Here is a 20127-nt window from a genome sequence, read left to right on the forward strand (position 1 = left end):
AGAACTGGTAGCAAACATTTCACCCCTGTTCAAGTGGCCCTTTGAGTGTTTAAGGTTGCAGAACCCTGTCCCATACAATTTCAAAAAATGGCTGTCCAGTCCAGTCTCTTCTTGAAAGCCTCCATTGATGGAGCACCCTGAGCTACTGAAGGGAAGCCATTCCACTGATTAATTGTTCTCACTATCAGGAAACTTTACCTTAGTTTTAGCTTGCTTTCCTCCTCAATTAGTTCCCATCCATTGTTTCTTGTCTCGCCTTCTGCTGCTTTGGAAAATAGGTTGAACCCCTTTTTCTTTGTGGTAGCCCCTCAAATATTGGAACACTGCTATCATCTCACTACCATATCATTTTATTTTAATCTGAATTTTAGATCTTTTGTCCACACATTCTCCCATTGTTTAAGCATTATTTTATATGGAAAACATGCCTTTAAAGCAGGGGTGTCAAACTCAAGGCCCAGCGGTTGGATTCGGCCCATGGGGCTGCCCTCGAAACAGCGAAGGACTGGCCCTCGGTGCCTCTGCCAATGAAAACAGACCTTGCGAGGTCTGCGCGTGGGTTGTTTTTGTTGGCAGAGAGTTGTAGGAGGCCATCGTAGCTGAAAACAGAGCTCAGGAGCCCATTTTCTCTGGCAGAGCACTTGGGCCACTACAGGTCCCTGACATGAGTGACATCATGCTTGCCCACCTAGGCCACGTCCGCTCCGCCCCCACCGAGAGCAAACACAACCCTGGTGCGGCCAACAATGAAATCGAGTTTGATACCCCTGCCTTATACCGTTCCTCTCAGCCTCTCTGCAGCCACCGGTGCTTTACCAGACGTGAATGGACACACACACACACACACACACACACACACACGCACGAAACTTCAGTTCCAAAACCTGGTTTAATGAAAGCAACTACAGCGACGAACAGTAGGCACTGAGCTGCATAGTGAATCAAAGTCGGAGACGCCTCTGCTCTCTGCCTGGCTAGTTTTATGGGGCGTTATAGGGCATGGACATCGTTAACAGCCCAGCAGGCAATCTCTTTTAGCTGTTACAATCCAATCCGCCACTTGTTTCGTTTTATTCCTTTGCCGTTGGGTCGCAGCCCCTTGACGTCAGTCTTCTCCTCATACTCACTCCCTCAGACGCTGCTTCTTAGTCCAACCCCCACCCCCTCTTGTGTTCCGACCATCACCCACTATCAGTGTGTTGTTGTCCTAACGCAACACCCTCCTCCACCGTGGTTCATTGTTGGATTTTGTTCAGACATTCCGGATTCTCCAATGGTATTCCCCCCCCCCTTATGGTCTTCTATGCTGTTAAGGTGTGTGGTATCCATGCTGTTAAGATGTGTGGTGTCGAGGGGTATCTGACCTCGACAGTTCCAGACAATTGGCTGTCCAATCTCCTTTTAAAAACCTCCACTGATGGAGCACCCACAACTTCTAGAGCAGGGATGTCAGACTCAATTTCATTGAGGGCCGCATCAGGGTTGTGTTTGACCTCAGAGGGTGCATGTTGGGTGGGGGATAGGCGTGGCCATAGTGGGCGTGACATGAGACCACAGCTCCACACACATTGTTTTATAAACTTATAAAAATAGAGAGGTGTACATTTCTCTGATTTTGTTTTTTTTTAATATTACTTGATCTACTTGATCACCTTATGAGAGAGAGACCAGATCAAGAAACTAGAACTATAAATTATTGGCATAGGTTATAGTAGCAGAATCCTGCAAGCCTGAAAGGTAAAATATTTAACCTTTCCTCCCTTTTATAACCTTGTGAGTCAAGAATGGCCTCCTGGAGTCCCCGTTTTGGGCCTGGACAGCTTATTTTAATGGGCCTTTTGGATTTCTGTGTAAATGAGCCATTCCACTTTTCCCTCTTCTTATTTTTCCTATAAGCAGGGGTGTCAAACTCAATTTCATTGAGGGCCACATCGGGGGTGTTGTTTGACCTCAGGGGGTGTGTGGCCACCTCAACACCACTCCTCAATTGTGTCGAGGGCACCTGTAGTTTAACCTGTAGATCCGCTCGAGCTCCATTTTTGCTGGCAAAGTCACCACAGGCCAGTCCTTTGCTGTTTCCAGGCCAGCCCCGCCGGCCAGATGTAACCACCCCGTGGCAATTGTTTAAGGCTGCACCTACAAACAAGACCTTTATCAACTTTTATGATGCAGCAACTGCCTAATCTTGTGAATAGGGGAAAGCATCACTCTTCAAGCTTCCCTCAGTTGCAAATATAGTTTTGGAGAGTTATCCTGCACCCCAAGAGAAAGAGCTGGATGGAATAGTCTTCACGGATCCTCAAGGGAGGTGCACTTTGTCTCTGCCTGATGGCACATTGTGTTCTCTCCACGGATGATTTCCTTGGTTCAGTTCCTGCAAAAGAAGGTCCTGGCTGAGTTGGAGTGACAATGAGGGCATCCCTACCAGACCCCAAAGGACAGAAGGGCTTGACTCAAGAGCCTTCCATTCAACAGCTTCACTGTTACAGCTTCAATCATTTGCCAAGGCAGCTTTCCAAGACTTATCCTGCATCCCCTGAGATGTAAAATTGGCTGGAACAATCTTCATCAGCCCCCAAGGGAGGTGCACTTTCAGGTTGGATATTATAGTCATTCCCCTACTAGGACACTTTCCTTTGATTTAGTTGGAGCAAGAGGGAAAATGTGTGCGCCAGTGGTGGGTTCCTCCCGGTTCGGCCGATCCAGTAGCAGTGACAATATGACATCACTGAACCGGTTCTGCCCCCCCCCCCCCCGGTTATTCTTACCTTTTATTTGGCTCCACCCCCAATATATTGCTGCCTCCTGAGTCCCAGCTGATGGCTACAGGGGAAAAAACTGTTTAAACTCTTGCCGCAGGGCTTCAAAGGGCCGCCCTTGATCAGTGTTAAAAGAAAACAAATGAGTAGACCGGTGCCTGCAAAAATAAATGGGTAGACCCAGTGGTGGGATTCTACTTCGGTAGAACTGGTTGTTAAGTAGTTGAGTAGTTAAGTAGTTAAGCAGTTCAGAGAACCGGTTGTTAAAAGAAATCTCCTTTTTTTCCCCACTTTACAGGATTAATCCTGTAAGGATTAATTACAACATTTGGTGGTGTTTCCTAGCCTAATCTTTATTACAGAAACTGCCTCTCTGGCAGTATGGCTAGACTTACTGTCACTTCCAGTTCCGGAGGCTATTTTTTTGCTTGACTTTCTTAAAGAGGACGGATTGTTTTAAGCTTTTTACACTGCTGTTGGGAGGAAATACTCCCCTGTTGGAGTTCTTCCATCCAGGGTGCAATCATCAGCACTTTGAAGAAATAATTGAATCCTTTTGTGCATATGGACTACTCAGAGGGCTGAAAAAGTTACTTTTGACTGGTCCTCGCGCTTTTGACCAGTCCTAAAACTTACGACTGTCCTCACATTTTATGTTTTTCGTCCTATCTTGTCACCATGGTGAAGAGAAGCAGTTGTGAAATGAGTGACATGGTTGTTATGAATGCTGCACGGGCATAAATGTGAGGATGGTCATAAGTGTGAGGACAGTCAAAAGTGCAAGGACCTGTCAGAAACGATTTTTTTCAGCCGTCTGAGTAGTCCCTATACACATAGCCATGGCCACCCAGTCACATGACCTCCAAGCCACGCCCACAAAATGAACCACGCCCACAGAACCGGTAGTAAAAAATTTTAGAACCTACCCCTGGATGTGCCCTCTTGGGAGACCTGAAAAAAAAGGTACAGCATAGATCGTCATGGACGAAAGCTATTCCTGTGCTCGGTGGGAGTCGAATAAGACTTGATGGCATGGAAGTAAGGACGGAATCCATGAAAGCCCCTTGTAAATCCTCCAGGGTAGAGATAGGACGAGGGTGATTTTCAACCTTACGTCGCTAGATGGCGCTCTACAAACAAGCAACACTCGCGCCTTGAAAGCAGAGAATAAGAGAAAAGCAGCGGCATCGCTAGTATTGACATTACACCGGAGGGAGGGAGGCCGAGTTGGAACAAATTGGAACGATAGAGTATTAGATTGCTAGAGAGGAGGAAGAGGAGAGAGGAAGTTCCTCTTCCGGGTCACCCACGGGAGGAGGACGGAGGCGTCGGCGGAGCCCCTTGTGCTGCTCGGAGGGCGGAAGCGGCTCCTGGGAGGTGAGTGGAGGGAAGGTCGGAGGAGAAGCCTTTTGGGTTCCTGCAGGGCCTGGAAGCAGCGAAGGGACAGGAATGGAACATGAGGGCTGCTCCTGCTGCAGATTCTTTCTCTCCCCCAAATTCTTTTATTATCCTTTTTCTCCAGGATTTAAAGTTGCTGCCTGTGATTTTCTGCTGGGAGATTTTAAGAAATCTTATATATATATATATATCTTATATATATGAAATATATATATATATGAAATATATATATATGAAATATAAAGCCTTGTGGTTTTATTGACATGTCGTTTTCCTGGCAAGCGAGGAGTTTCATGGGCAAAAGGGATTTTGTCACCCTTTCCTCTCTCAGTGTCCCCACCTTTTAAAAAACAGATTAAAACATTTGAGCGAATTCCCTCCTGAGTCCTTTTGCAGACTGAAATACACATAATTGTTCACATGAATAAATTCTTAGGAGTTTATTTCTGTGTCAATAGGAACCCACGTTCAGCGCATTCGGACAGCATTCAGACCCCTTTCACTTCTGTCAACTTTGTTATTTTTCACCTGTTGAAATTCATTTTTTCTCATTTCTCATCTACCTCAATAATGACAAAGTGAAAACAGAATTTTAGAAATGCCTGTAAATCTATTAAAACAAAACAACCTGAAATATCTCATTGACATAAGTATTCAGATCCTTCCCTCAGTACTTTGTTGAAACACCTTTGGAGGCGATTACAGCCTCAAATCTTTTTGGATATGAGGCAATAAGCTTTGCACACCTGGATTGGGGTTTTTCTGCCATTCTTCCTTGCAAGTCCTCTCAAGCTCAGTCAGGTTGGGTGGAAACCATTGATGAAGAGCCATTTTTAGGTGCCTAAGAGTATTCAATAGGGTTCAAGTCAAAACTGTGGCAAGGGCCCCTCTAGGACATTCAGAGTTGTCCCTAAGCCACTCCTATGTTGTCTTGGCTGTGTCCCTTGTCATGTTGAGAAGTGAACCTTCGGCTCAGTGTGAGGTCCTGAGTGCTGTGGAACAGGTTTTCATTGAGGATATCCCTGTACTTTGCTCCATTCAGCTTTGCTCCACTCAACTCTGCCCCATCTCCACACAGGATCTCTGAAGCTCAGTCAGAGTAACCATCAGGTTCTTGGTCCCCTCTCTTACTAAGGCCCTTCTACCCCAATTGCTCAGTTTGACCGGACGACCAGCTCTTGGAAGAGTCCTGGTTGTGCCAAACTTTCTTCTCCATTTGAGAATTATGGAGGCCATTGTACCCTTAGGACCCTTTGGTGCAGCAGAAATTTTATGGTAGCCTTCCCCAGATCTGTGCCTTGCAATAATCCTGTCTCTGAAGTCTGCAGGCAGTTCCTTTGGCCTCATGGCTATTGTTCTGCTACAGTATGCATTGTCAGGTGAGAGGCCTTCTATGGAGAGTGTGTGCCTTTCCAAATCATGTCCAATCAGTTTAATTTACCACGGGTAGACTCCAATCAAGGTATAGAAACATGTCCGCACAATCAAGGGAAATGGGAGGCACCTGAGCTAAATTTCAAGTGCTGTTGCAAAGGGACTGAATACTTATGCCAATGTGATATTTCAGTTTTTTTCCTTTTACTAAATTTACAGACATTTTTACTTTGTCATTATGGGGTACTCTATGTAGATTAAGGAAGGGGAAAATGAAGTTCAACAGCCGTAGAATCAAGCTGCAGCATAACAAAATTGACAAAAGTAAAGGAGGTTTGAATACTTTCTGAATGCACTATATTTAGAAAGATAAGAACATTTCATGTTAAGTGACAGGCCTGGGTTGTATTGGGCAAAATGCCTGCAGAGCATTTTGGGGAAGAGAGACTGGTGTGCACAAGAGGCATGTTGGTTGAGCTCCAAAGAGGCTTCTATTGTTGGAATAAAATGCCCTGTGGAGAGTTTTTCTTTATATTCTGTTCATCCAGTCCTGCTTCCTCTAGTTATTCTATTATTTATTATTTATTTATTTATTTTATTCAATTTGTATACCGCCCTTCTCCTAGTGGACTCAGGGTGGTGCATAACCAAAACTAAAACACATACCAATACAAAATTTTAAATTTTAAAAGAATTACATAACTTTGGCCCAAAATTTAAAACATTCTTAAAAACACTCCTAAGAATTTATTCATGTAAACAATTATGTGTATTTTCTGTTTATGTGTATTTCAGTCTGCAAAAGGACTCAGAAGTGCATTCGCTCAAATGTTTTAGAAAGAAAGTTGGCATTGTGAAACAGAAGAAAGTTGGCATTGTGATATGACTTCATGTTTAATGATTGGGCTACTTACTGATACAGATGCCAATCAGAATTGCAGTCAGGGCAAAATTAGTACATAAAATCTTGTAGAGGGTTTAGGTATCATTTCATCAGGTAAAAACCCACACCTCTAAAGTTAGCTCAGAAGGTTCGACTATAACCATTTTGGAATAATTTTCAGACTAAAAACACATGGATTTTCCACATACATAGTTATAGGTGTGTGTATTTGTATTTCCCTCTGCATATATTTACAACTGTACAATCTATCCCCAGAATTTCCAGATATATTTAATGATAAGCTTTTGCACTGCTATGAATTTGTGAATCACCAAAGTGAAAATGATAATTCCTTGACTGAATGGATATTTGAACAAATGTGTCAAATAAATCATAACTAATGTAAAAGGTTATTCTTTATTGTGGCATGTTTGCTTATTGTAATGTATACTTTTTTTTTCTTCACATCTTTTCAGTCACAATTCCACCCTGGTAATACACCAGAAGACTCATATGGGAGAGACACCCTTTGCACGTCCTGACTGTGGGAAATGTTTCAGTAGGAATTCCCACCTGGTGACACACAAGAGAACTCATACCCTGGAGAAACTATATGAATGTCCTAAGTGTGGAAAAAGTTTCAGATGTAATTCCAACCTGGTATCACATCAGACAATTCACACAGGAGAGAAACCATATGAGTGTCGAGAGAGTGGGAAATTTTTCAGTCATAATTCCACTCTGGTATGGGAAAAGTTTCAGACATATTTCTAGTCTGATAAGACACCAGAGGATTCACACAGGAGAAAACCATATGAATGTTCAGAAGGTGGGAAATGTTTCAGTCAGAATTCCCATAATAATTCCAACCAGGTGACACACTAGAGTACTCACACAGAGGACAAACTACATGAGTGTCCAGATTGTGGCAAAAGTTTCAGTCAGAATTCCGGCCTAATGAGACACCAAAGGACTCAATACCAGGACAAATTATATCAATGTCCAGAGTGTAAGAAAAGTTTCAGTCATAATTCCAGCCTTGTGAAACACCAGAGGACTCACACAGGAGAGAAACCGTATGAGTGTCCAGAATGTGGGAAATGTTTCAGTAAGAATTCCACTCTCGTGATACACCAGAGGACACACACAGGAGAGAAACCGTATGAATGTCCAGAATGTGGGAAATGTTTCAGTCACAGTTCCAACCTGGTGACACACCAGAGGACTCATACAGGAGAGAAACCGTATGAATGCTTAGAATGTGGGAAAAGTTTCAGTAAGAATGCCAACCTTGTGAAACACCAGAGGACTCACACAGAAGAGAAACTGTATGAATGTCCAGAATGTGGGAAATGTTTCAGTAAGAATTCCAACCTGGTGACACACCAGAGGACTCACACAGGAGGGAGACCGTATGAATGTCCAGAATGTGGGAAATGTTTCAGTAAGAATTCCAACCTGGTGACACACCAGAGGACTCATACCCTGGAGAAACCATATGAATGTCCTGTGTGTGGAAAAAGTTTCAGATGGAATTCCAACCTGGTATCACATCAAACGACTCACACCGGAGAGAAACCGTATGAGTGTCCAGAGTGTGGGAAAAGTTTCAGTCATATTTCCAGTCTGATAAGACACCAGAGGATTCATACAGGAGAAAAACCGTATGAATGTCCCGAGTGTGGGAAAAGTTTCAGTCGTATTTCCAGTCTGATAAGACACCAGATGATTCACACAGGAGACTATATCAATGTTCAGAATGTGGGAAATGTTTCCGTAATAATTCCGACCTGATGATACACCAGAGGACTCACACAGAGGACAAACCGTATGAGAGTTCAGATTGTGGCAAAAGTTTCAGTCAGAATTACAGCCTAATGACACACCGGAGGACTCACAGCCTTGATAAAGGCTAATTACTTGTTTCTGGTGATCAGCAGAACTTTCATGATATTTCCTTTTGCAGAAGTGTGGAATTCTTCAAGAAGGCTTTTGGGTGGTGTTTTTTTATATTGATTATTGAATTCGCACGATTGGAGTTTCCATCTTCTACCTTGGTGTCCTCCAGATTTTGAATGCCAGAATTTTCCAACTACATACAAGTAGTCCTCGAGATATAAGGGTAATGGGGCCTATCTATTATGGTTTTATGTTGCAACCACAATTAGGGTTTTATGTTGCAATCACCGTTAAACGAGACTGCTTGGCTTAACTACCCCCACCCCCTTCTCTCCCTGGATCCATTCCAGTCAGGTTTCAGGCCCGGGTACAGCACGGAAACGGCATTGATCGCGTTGGTTGATGATCTCTGGAGGGCTCGGGACAGGGGGTGCTCCTCTGTCCTGGTCCTGTTAGACCTCTCAGCGGCTTTTGATACCATCGACCATGGTATCATGCTGCACCGGTTAGAAGAGTTAGGGGTGGGAGGCACTGTACTACGGTGGTTCTTCTCCTTTGTCTCCGGCCGGTTGCAGTCTGTGTTGGAGGGGGGCAGAGGTCGACCCCGAGGCCCCTCATATGTGGGGTGCCACAAGGGTCGGTCCTCTCGCCCCTTTTGTTCAACATTTATGTAAAGCCGCTGGGCAAGATCATCCGTGGTTTTGGGGTGAAGTACCACCAGTACTCTGATGACACCCAGCTGTACATCTCCACTCCGGACCACCCCAACGATGCCCTTGAAGTGATGTCTCGGTGTCTGGAGGCCGTGCGGATCTGGATGGGGAGGAACAGGCTCAGGCTCAACCCATCCAAGACTGAGTGGCTGTTGTTTCCGACGTCCCGATATAGTCAGTTGACGCCATCGCTGACTATTGGGGGCGAATCACTGGCCCCCACGGAGAGGGCTCGCAACTTGGGCGTCCTCCTGGATTCACGGCTGTCTTTAGAAGAGCACTTGACGGCCGTGACCGGGAGGATCTTTCATCAGGTTCGCCTGATTCGCCAGTTGCGTCCCTTTCTGGATCGGGACTCCCTACACACAGTCACTCATGCCCTCGTCACCTCCCGCCTGGACTATTGTAACGCTCTCTACATGGGGCTCCCCTTGAGGAGCACCCGGAGGCTCCAACTGGTGCAGAGTGCGGCCGCGCGGGTGGTTATGGGAGCAACATGGCGCTCCCGTGTGACACCTCTCCTGCGCGAGCTGCACTGGCTCCCGGTGGTCTTCCGGGTGCGCTTCAAGGTTTTGGTTACCACCTTTAGGGCGCTCCATGGCTTAGGACCTGGCTTCTTACAGGACCGCCTACTACCACAAACAGCCTCCCACCGGCCAGTACGCTCTTATAGAGAGGGGCTCCTCCAGGTGCCGTCAGCCAAACAATGTTGACTGGTGGCCCCTAGGGGGAGGGCCTTCTCTGTGGGGGCACCTACTATCTGGAACAAGCTCCCCCCGGAGATACGGAGGATCCCAGATCTGCACACTTTCCGCTGTGCTTTGAAGACACTCCTATTCCAGCAGGCCGGCCTGGCTTAATTTTCTCCCCTTCTTTTAAATCTTTTAAATTTTTAAATTGAAATTTTAATTGGTTTTAAATTATTGGGAATTTTAATTGTCTCGGGCAAAAATTATTTAATTTGGTTTTAATTATGTTTTTTAACTTTTGTATTTATGTGTTTTATTTTGTGCCTGTTCACCGCCCTGAGTCCTTCGGGAGTAGGGCGGTATACAAATTTAATAAAATGAAATGAAAAATGAAATGAAATAAAGCTGATCAATGAATGTGTGAGTTATTAAGTGGTGAAGATCACTGAACATTATTTTGGGAAAAGAGGATGCAGGACATGCATCCCTGGGCCACATGATTGTGTTGTGGAAGCAGCCATCATTTTCATTGTGCCTGGAATTCATGGTGACAGCAGGGATCAAACATGCCGTCAGTAATGAGTCCCTTCATGCCCACAAGAGATTTAAATCCAGCCCACCTTGAATTTCTTTGACTCTCATATACTTCCAAATTGCTTTTTTCCAAGTTTCAATCAACTTTTATATTTCTAATAATAATACACATATTAAGTTGCAGTCTGTCATTGTTCAGTTATTCCATGTTTTCTCTTATTGCTTTTATTTTATTATGTAAAAGTGTATACACTGTTTCCCCTTTCTCTTATTTCTATCTCTTATTCTAACTTTTAATCATGTCACCCTATATTAAAAGACATTTTCTTTCTGTCCTACCTAGCTTCTAGTCTTTTCACCTACCTAAAAAAACAAAAGAAAAGGGAGAGAAAAAGAAAAGCAAATAAGAACAACAAAAAAGAAAAATCATCTATCCATCGTCTCCTGCCCGCTTCAGTACTTTAATTACTCTGCTTTGTTTTGCTTACCTCCCATATTCCTCTCTTGGATCTTTATGCAGAAGTCTGCATTTACTTCTTGGCAATTCAGTCTACATTTTTCTCCCACCTCTACTCTCTTCCACTGCCTAGTTTCCAAAATTTTTACCCGGGCCTCTATCTCCCTTTCAAAAGTATCTTCCTGTATCTCCAATTCTCTTTTCAACTCTCTTAATATATTTTCCCCCTGATTTAATTCATCTGTTACTGTTATTTTCATTGTTATCTCCTCCTTAACTTCTTTTGTTCTCTGGTTCTTCGGTGCAGTCATTTCCTCCATTTCTTCTGTTGGCTCCTCCCTTTCCTGGGCAACTTGGTCTTCACTCATCATCCCTCGTATAGTATTTTCTATTTTTTTCCGTAATCTCCTTAAATCCTTTCTCCATGATGTCCTTTGTGTTTTGAAAAAGTAATGCCATCTCCTTCAAAGTTCCACTCATTTCTTCCTTATAAAGCATCTTATTTTGCTTTTTAAAATTCAACTTTTTTAAAAAAAAAAGTTTATTTTTTATTTTTTATACAAACATACAATGTATTTTTTCTGAGTGTTGGCCATTTCACAAATTTAAACAATTTATATATTTCCCCTTTTGCCTTAGTATTTATTCTAACTCTTTTTTTAGACCAATATTACCCTTCATCCTAACCACTAATCTTAACCAAATTCAATTTTTCCGTTCATCTCTATTTTAAACCCCTTCAATTTCAAATCTCACCACATAATGTAATTCCTAATATTTCCTTATATTCCCTTGATATAATCACTATTTTCAATTATCAATTATTTCAATATAATAGAATCTAGCATCTTAATAAAAGTCAATTAATTATGTAGTATTACAATCATGCATTTCTTATAAAAATAATAAACCAAATTGTTTTATACATTTCTTTAAATCTTATTCCAAATGACACAATCCATCATCTTAATAAAAATCAGTTAATTATATAACAGTCTTTCTCTTTATATAATAATAAATCAACTTGCTTTTCCTGAATCTTGCCTCTAATTTTCAATTACTTTGTCAAACATTTATATTTGTACCTCTTCAAACAACATCTTAATCATTTCTACTTTCACCACAACCTAGTTAGTTCATACTTTGTTTGTATTACATGTATTTTTATCGTTCGCTGTTCACCGCCCTGAGTCCCTTAGGAATAGGGCGGTATATAAATTTAATAAATAAATAAATAAATAAATACTTTGAACTAACTTTTTTTCTTTTTTAGATTCCAAATATGCAGTTAAAGATATTCCAGTTGTTAGTTTTTCTTAAGTTTAAAAATATTCCAGCTGTTAGTTCCAACAGTGCAATTTAAAATCTCATTTATTTAAACTTATATTATAAAACTTATTTCAATTCATTCATATATTCATATAATTTTCCATTATTTTATGTTACTTAATATCACAATCTCATCTTTTTCTAACAAATCTTTCTTCAATTCATATTTCAATTTTAAGTGTATACAACATATATCTCTTCATTTCTTTCTCCCTTTCTTTTTTTCTTTTTCTTCCTTTTTCTTTTCTTTTGGGCTTTAAAATCCTGAACTCTCCTGTTTTGCCCTGTATTTCCCGTTATTTTCCATCTCTTTTCCCTTTTTCTTCTTTCTGCACTGTTAGTCCCAGTGTAATCATTTTGTATTTTAAAATCCTGGACAATTCTATTTTGCCCTGTATTTCCCATAGTTTTCCATCCCTTTTCCCTCTTTCTTGTTTTCCCACTGTTAATCTCATTGTAATCTTTTAAATTTTTTATATTCTTTCTGTTCCACCCTTTCTTCCCTCTTTATCTCTTTCCATCCTTTCTGTTTTTTCCATTGTTAATCCCAATGTAATCTTTAACGTTGCGTTGTAGTTCTTTTTTTTTTTTAAATCATCAAAGTCAAGCCTTACAGACAAACAAACTCTCCTCAGAAGTTCTCACGGCCGTTGTCACTATCCGGATTCAAGGTTTTTCCAAAATAAAAGTTCAGCATTGTAATGATCTTATTTCTCCTGAAGATGTCTCTCTACAATCCACTCAATTCCAATCAGCAGCCTGAAAAAGTATCCATTTTGTTTGTAATCCAAATTAATAATCTTTGCTAATTTTTCCCTTTTTCTTTTTACCTTTATATACGTCAAATCAATTTAAAGTTTAGTTCAAATTACTAAATCCGTTTTTCTGCTTTTTTTTGTACAAAACTTCTATTTCAGGGCTTAATTTTCAGTTTCTCTTTAAGTTTTCTCCAACATTCAAAAAGGGTCGGCTTACTTTCTTTCCAATCTGCACATTTGAGGGGTTCTATTTCTTCTGCTTTTTAAAGTTCTCCAAATATTTTTATCCAAAAAGTCAATTTTCTTTTTGGGTTTTGTCCCTTTAAATTACCGCTTTAATCTTCTTCCTTCCTTTCCCCGATGCCCATTAGCTGCTGTTATATAACAAAAAATTCAACTTTTATCCAGCCATCCAAGAACTATTTATTCAATCCTTAAGTTGCCTTTCAAGGTGTGCACTAATCACAGTTCTTCATATCCCTTTGGTAAACATTCAGTACCATTTAAATAGTCCCAGAGGTTATCAAAAGGCTATTTTTGTCCCCTTTACAGGTTCAATCTTCTAGGATAACATTCAGGGGTCCCTTTAAGTAGTCATAGGGTAGTTAAGAATAATCCAGTAAATATTTTCACAGTTCTTCATGTAAGTATTCCCAGACTTGTAAATTTTCCTTTCATCAGCAGGTGGCGCTCTCAACTTAAATTTCAGTATTGCCTCTAGTCAATCATCATTTTAGTTGTAAATCATTTATAAAAGCAGAATAAGTTTTGTAAGTAAATGATTCCAGCATTTTAAAATGCCTTCCCAGTATCACATCTTCCCAGTTTAAGAGTCCAATTTTCTGTTTATTTCAAAATTTATTATTTTTGTCTCTTGCGTCTTCCCCTTCCATTCTGGTATTTTCTCAGAATGCTTAAACGCCACTTTAACAACTAGTTCTGAGCAAATAGTTTTAAATTGTTCCTTGGGGTTAAGTTTAAGGCAAAAAGGAATTCTCTTCCCTCAGTTTCAATCACTGTTCACCTACTTCGCTCCAACACCAGTCTTAGTTGTTCCTCGGTTGTCCCAGCTTTCTGGCAGCCATCCGGTCAGACTGGAGAGCTGCAACACCGCAACCTCACAGGGGGCCCCTCTTTGCTTCACCGGCTTTGGCTCCTCTTGGAGGCCACAAACAGGGAGAACTCAGCACAGGGAACATGGAAACACATTCCCTGTGTCTGACATCGCCACAACATTTGAACAGTCTGGATCTTCTGATTTCCCTGGTGCTTGACAGGGAGGGCATTTTCTCTCCTCTCCTTGGCTCCCTCTCCCACCCCCCCACAGCAATCCCAGCAGGCATGGGAGCAAGCAGCCAAATTGGAGAAAGGATTGCAGTTCTCATCCACAGAGACAAGCTCCTCCCTGGAGAGAGGAATTCTTGGGGAGGGATCCTCCGCTAGAGTTCCTGTCCTGATACTCATCCTCATCAAAGAGCTTTTTTCCTCAGTATCCCCTTCTCCATGGTTTTCCAGCCCCCATTCTTTGCCCCTCTGTTTTGTGCAGTCCTCCTGTTGCCTTCCCTGCCCCACATTCTTTCCTCAGAGCAGGTGGGTAGGTAAGGCTGAGCTGGGTTGTATCTTCTCTGCAGATCAGCTGATCAGAAGGTCCCAGGCAGGAGGTGCTGAGCCCCAAAGGAATTGCAGGCAACCCATGGTCTCTCCATGGATATCTTGGAGAGACTAGTCACTAGGATGAATTGCTCACCTCCCACAAGCCAGATAGTATTTTCCAAGTGAGGAGTTTTACTTGTTAAATAGACTTCAGCAACTGTCAGGCTCACCTCTGAGATAATTTTAGGCTGGACAAGCAGCTGTGACTGAATCTCATCTTCTGTGCCATCAATAGGGGAGAAGGAAACATTTCTAGAAAAACTTGATCAGGGCATCTTGTCATTTTGCAGAAGTGCAAAGAGCCAGAAATTTTTCCTTACTGGTCTGATAGATTGCAAAAAGAGAGAGCAGCTAATTTCGGGGCAGCAGCTCCTGCCTGGGATAGAGAAGGACTCATGCTGAAGATCTCCAGGAGACCCAGATGGTCCAACTGGCTGGATTATAAGCCAGCATCTTGAGAAACATGCATTAGTGCTCCTATTGGTTTCTGTCAAAGGGCAGAATTGTTAGCCATCAAGAGTTGCTGACCAGGGAAAAATGCAGAACAGTAGAAAATTCCTGGGGGTTCTTGAGGAATAATCAAGTTGAAACTCTCGTGTCAGGCCTGCCATCTCCAGCATACTCTGCTTCACTGGCATCCTGCCATAAAATGCAAGGAAGGGGGGAAGCAATTAGGGAAGTAAGGAATGGGCGTGGGAATGGGCAAAGAAGGGGAGGGGGATGACGGGGAGACAGGAACCAGAGTTCTCAATCTGGAATGATCAGGATCAAAGACAGAGCCTGCAAATGGAATGCGAAACTATACCAGAGAAATGCCAAACCTGAAAGCCCTTCACAAAACATCAAGAATGAAGCCTTGGTAGTACAGTGGTCTAAAGCACCCTGTTATTAAGACCAGCTGCCTGCAATTACTGCAGGTTCGAATCTCGCCAGGCTCAAGGTTGACTCAGCCTTCCATCCTTTCTAAGGTAGGTAAATTGAGGACCCAGTTTGTGGGGGCAATAAGCTGACTTTGTATAAATATACAAAAGTAGGAAGGCTATTGCTTAACGCATTGTAAGCCGCCCTGAGTCTACGGAGAAGGGCGGCATATAAATCAAATTAAAAAAAAAAAGGCTATTGGACACTGATGGAACCAAGGAGAAGGGGGCACAAACCCTTGTCAGGGGAAAAAACCTAATTAAGCATAGTTGCAGTTAATAACAATTGAACAGACAGCACACCATAAAGCATCTCACTTAGGATCCAGAGGTTTATTATAATTTAAAATATAGTAAACAAAGCCTTTCCTGTAGGCTGGGTGTTGGCAGCCCGTGGCTCCAGAGTAAAAAGAAACAAATGAGAAGAGAGGGAGAGAGAAAGGAGAGAGAAAGGGGGAGAGAGAAATAAGAAAATGATGGGTGAGAATGAGAGGGAAAGAAATGAGAGAGAAGGGGGAAAGGAAAAAAAGAGGGGGAGAGGAAAAAAGAAAAACAGGAGGGAGGGAGGGAGGAGTGGAAAGAGAGAGACCCATATCCCACAGAAAACACTGGGAGAGAGAAAACCTGGGTAGGCGTGGCTGGGGGGAGTGTCTACTGGGTGGGAGCGATATTGAGTTAGTCATGCCCACTCAGGTTTTGTAACGCCCGTTGTTTTCTGTGGGAAATGGGTCCAAAGGGTTCTTTGAGTGTTTAAGGTTGCAAACCGCTGTCCTGTACCATTTCATACAAGTGGCTGTCCAGTCTCTCCTTAAAAGCCTCCATTGATGGAGCACCCTGAGCTCCTGAAGGGAAGCCATTCCACTGATTGATTGTTCTCACTGTCAGGAAACTTTTCCTTACTTCTACAGTGGAGCAAGAAAGTATTTAGTCAGCCACCAATTGTGCAAGTTCTCCCACTTAACAAGATGAGAGAGGCCTGTAATTGACATCATAGGTAGACCTCAACTGTGAGAGACAAAATGAGAAAACAAATCCAGACAATCACATTGTCTGATTTGGAAAGTATTTATTTGCAAATTATGGTGGAAAATAAGTATTTGATCAATATCAAAAGTTCATCTCTATACTTTGTTATATATCCTTTGTTGGCAATGACAGAGGTCAAACGTTTTCTGTAAGTCTTCACAAGGTTGGCACACACTGTTGCTGGTATGTTGGCCCATTCCTCCATGCAGATCTCCTCTAGAGCAGTGATGTTTTGGGGCGGTCGCTGGGCAACACGGACTTTCAACTCCCTCCAAAGGTTTTCTATGGGGTTGAGATCTGGAGACTGGCTAGGCCACTCCAGGACCTTGAAATGCTTCTTACGAAGCCACTCCTTCGTTGCCCGGGCGGTGTGTTTGGGATCATTGTCATGCTGAAAGACCCAGCCACGTTTCATCTTCAATGCCCTTGCTGATGAAAGGAGGTTTACACTCAAAATCTCACGATACATGGCCCCATTCATTCTTTCCTGTGCACGGATCAGTCGTCCTGGTCCCTTTGCAGAGAAACAGCCCCAAAGCATGATGTTGCCACCCCCATGCTTCACAGTAGATATGGTGTTCTTTGGATGCAACTCAGCGTTCTCTCTCCTCCAAACACGATGAGTTGTGTTTCTACCAAACAGTTCTACTTTGGTTTCATCTGACCATATGACATTCTCCCAATCCTCTTCTGGATCATCCAAATGCTCTCTAGGAAACTTCAGATGGGCCCAGACATGTACTGGCTAAAGCAGGGGGACACGTCTGGCACTGCAGGATCTGAGTCCCTGGCGGTGTAGTGTGTTACTGATGGTAGCCTTTGTTACGTTGGTCCCAGCTCTCTGCAGGTCATTCACTAGGTCTCCCCATGCAGTTCTGGGATGTTTGCTCACCGTTCTTGTGATCATTTTGACCCTACAGGGTGAGATCTTGCGTGGAGCCCCAGATCAAAGGAGATTATCAGTGGTCTTGTATGTCTTCCATTTTCTAATTATTGCTCCCACAGTTGATTTCTTCACACCAAGCTGCTTGCCTATTGCAGATTCAGTCTTCCCAGCCTGGTGCAGGTCTACAATTTTGTTTCTGGTGCCCTTCGACAGCTCTTTGGTCTTCACCATAGTGGAGTTTGGAGTGTGACTGTTTGAGGTTGTGGACAGGTGTCTTTTATACTGATAACAAGTTCAAACAGGTGCCATTAATACAGGTAATGAGTGGAGGACAGAGGAGCCTCTTAAAGAAGAAGTTACAGGTCTGTGAGAGCCAGAAATCTTGCTTGTTTGTAGGTGACCAAATACTTATTTTCCACCATAATTTGCAAATGAATTCTTTCCAAATCACACAATGTGATTGACTGGATTTGTTTTCTCATTTTGTCTCTCACAGTTGAGGTCTACCTATGATGTCAATTACAGGCCTCTCTCATCTTTTTAAGTGGGAGAATTGCACAATTGGTGGCTGACTAAATACTTTTTTGCCCCACTGTATGTTGCTTGTCTCCTCAATTAGTTCCCACCCCTTGTTTCTTCTCTCACCTTCTGCTGCTTTGGAAAATAAGTTGAATGGCTGACTCTTGCAAACGCTTCAGGGTAGAGATAGGATGAGGGTGATTATCAACCTTATGACACTAGATGGCGCTGTAGAAAGAAGCAACAGTCGCGCCTTGATAGCAGAGAATAAGGGAACAGCAGCGGCATCGCTAGTATTGACACCAGCACCGAGGGAGAGAGGCCGAGCTGGAACGAATGGGAACGATAGAGTATTAGATTGCTAGAGAGGAGGAGAAGAGAGGACGTTCCTCTTCCGGGTCACCCACGGGAGGAGGATGGAGGCGTCGGCGGAGGCTCTTGTGCTGCTCGGAGGGCGGAAGCGGCTCCTGGGAGGTGAGTGGAGGGAAGGTCGGAGGAGAAGCCTTTTGGGTTCCTGCAGGGCCTGGAAGCAGCGAAGGGACAGGAATGAAACATGAGGGCTGCTCTTGCTGCAGATTCTTTCTCTCCCCAAATGTTTTTATTATCCTTTTTCTCCAGGATTTAAAGTTGCTGCCTGTGATTTTCTGCTGGGAGATTTTAAGAAATATATAAATATAATATATATATATATATATATGAAATATAAAACCTTGTGGTTTTATTGACATGTCGTTTTCCTGGCAAGCGAGGAGTTTCATGGGCAAAAGGGATTTTGTCACCATTTCCTCTCTCAGTGTCCCCAACTTTTAAAAAACAGATTAAAGCATTTGAGCGAATTCCCTCCTGAGTCCTTTTGCAGACTGAAATACACATAGTTGTTTACATGAATAAATTCTTAGGAGTGTATTTCTGTGTCAATAGGAACCCACGTTCAGTGCATTCGGACAGCATTCAGACCCCTTTCACTTCTGTCAACTTTGTTATTTTGCACCTGTTGAAATTCATTTTTTCTCATTTCTCATCTACCTCAATAATGACAAAGTGAAAACAGAATTTTAGAAATGCCTGTAAATCTATTAAAACAAAACAACCTGAAATATCTCATTGACATAAGTATTCAGATCCTTCCCTCAGTACTTTGTTGAAACACCTTTGGAGGCGATTACAGCCTCAAATCTTTTTGGATATGAGGCAATAAGCTTTGCACACCTGGATTGGGGTTTTTCTGCCATTCTTCCTTGCAAGTCCTCTCAAGCTCAGTCAGGTTGGGTGGCAACCATTGATGAAGAGCCATTTTTAGGTGCCTAAAAATATTCAATAGAGTTCAAGTCAGAACTGTGGCTGGGCCCCTCTAGGACATTCAAAGTTGTCCCTAAGCCACTCCTATGTTGTCTTGGCTGTGTCCCTTGTCATGTTGAGAAGTGAACCTTCGGCTCAGTGTGAGGTCCTGAGCGCTGTGGAACAGGTTTTCATTGAGGATATCCCTTTACTTTGCTCCATTCAGCTTTGCTCCACTCAACTCTGCCCCATCTCCACACAGGATCTCTGAAGCTCAGTCAGAGTAACCATCGGGTTCTTGGTCACCTCTCTTACTAAGGCCCTTCTACCCCAATTGCTCAGTTTGACCAGACGACCAGCTCTTGGAAGAGTCCTGGTTGTGCCAAACGTTCTTCTCCATTTGAGAATTATGGAGGCCACTGTGCCCTTAGGACCTTTGGTGCAGCAGAAATTTTATGGTAGCCTTTCCCAGATCTGTGCCTTGCAATAATCCTGTCTCTGAACTCTGCAGGCACTTTCTTTGACCTCATGGCTATTGTTCTGCTACAGTATGCATTGTCAGCTGAGAGGCCTTCTATGGAGAGTGTGTGCCTTTCCAAATCATGTCCAATCAGTTTAATTTACCACAGGTAGACTCCAATCAAGATATAGAAACATGTCAGCACAATCAAGGGAAATGGGAGGCACCTGAGCTAAATTTTAAGTGCTGTTGCAAAGGGTCTGAATACTTATGCCAATGTGATATTTCAGTTTTTTCCTTTTACTAAATTTACAGACATTTTTGCTTTGTCATTATGGGGTACTCTGTGTAGATTAAGGAGGGGAATAAATGAAGTTCAACAGCTCTAGAATCAAGCTTTTGTCAAGAAAATTGACAAAAGTAAAGGGAGTCTGAATACTCTCTGAATGCACTGTATTTAGAAAGATAAGAACATTTCATGTTAAGTGACAGGCCTGGGATGTCTTGGGCAAAATGCCTGCAGAGCATTTTGGGGAAGAGAGACTGGTGTGCACAAGAGGCAGGTTGGTTGAGCTCCAAAGTGGCTTCTGTT

At 42.7% G+C, this 20127-nt stretch overlaps 1 protein-coding gene and 1 long non-coding RNA gene across 2 annotated transcripts; one reads left to right on the forward strand and one right to left on the reverse strand.

Moving 5' to 3' along the window:
- Window positions 1–334: 334 nt before the first annotated feature.
- LOC132710038 (uncharacterized) lies at window positions 335–4022 on the reverse strand. The gene is made up of 2 exons (XR_009620853.2): window positions 3686–4022; window positions 335–2374 (listed from the first exon to the last, which is right to left on the reverse strand). It is a non-coding gene; the product is annotated as an uncharacterized LOC132710038 (long non-coding RNA).
- Window positions 4023–4063: 41 nt separating this feature from the next.
- LOC117658321 (uncharacterized) lies at window positions 4064–10119 on the forward strand. Its single transcript, XM_060685489.2, has 2 exons — window positions 4064–4136; window positions 6891–10119. The coding sequence occupies exon 2, from the start codon at window positions 7372–7374 to the stop codon at window positions 8206–8208; it is 837 nt and encodes a 278-aa protein (XP_060541472.1). The 5' UTR covers window positions 4064–4136; window positions 6891–7371; the 3' UTR covers window positions 8209–10119.
- Window positions 10120–20127: the final 10008 nt, after the last annotated feature.

The sequence above is a fragment of the Pantherophis guttatus genome, chromosome 2 (assembly GCF_059756535.1).
Source record: "Pantherophis guttatus breed Tessera chromosome 2, ASM5975653v1, whole genome shotgun sequence".
Lineage (NCBI taxonomy): Eukaryota > Metazoa > Chordata > Lepidosauria > Squamata > Colubridae > Pantherophis > Pantherophis guttatus.

What these genes read in the sequence shown, in the direction of transcription:
- LOC117658321 (XM_060685489.2), top strand. Translation starts at nt 7,372, where the DNA reads ATGAGACACCAAAGGACTCAATACCAGGACAAATTATATCAATGTCCA.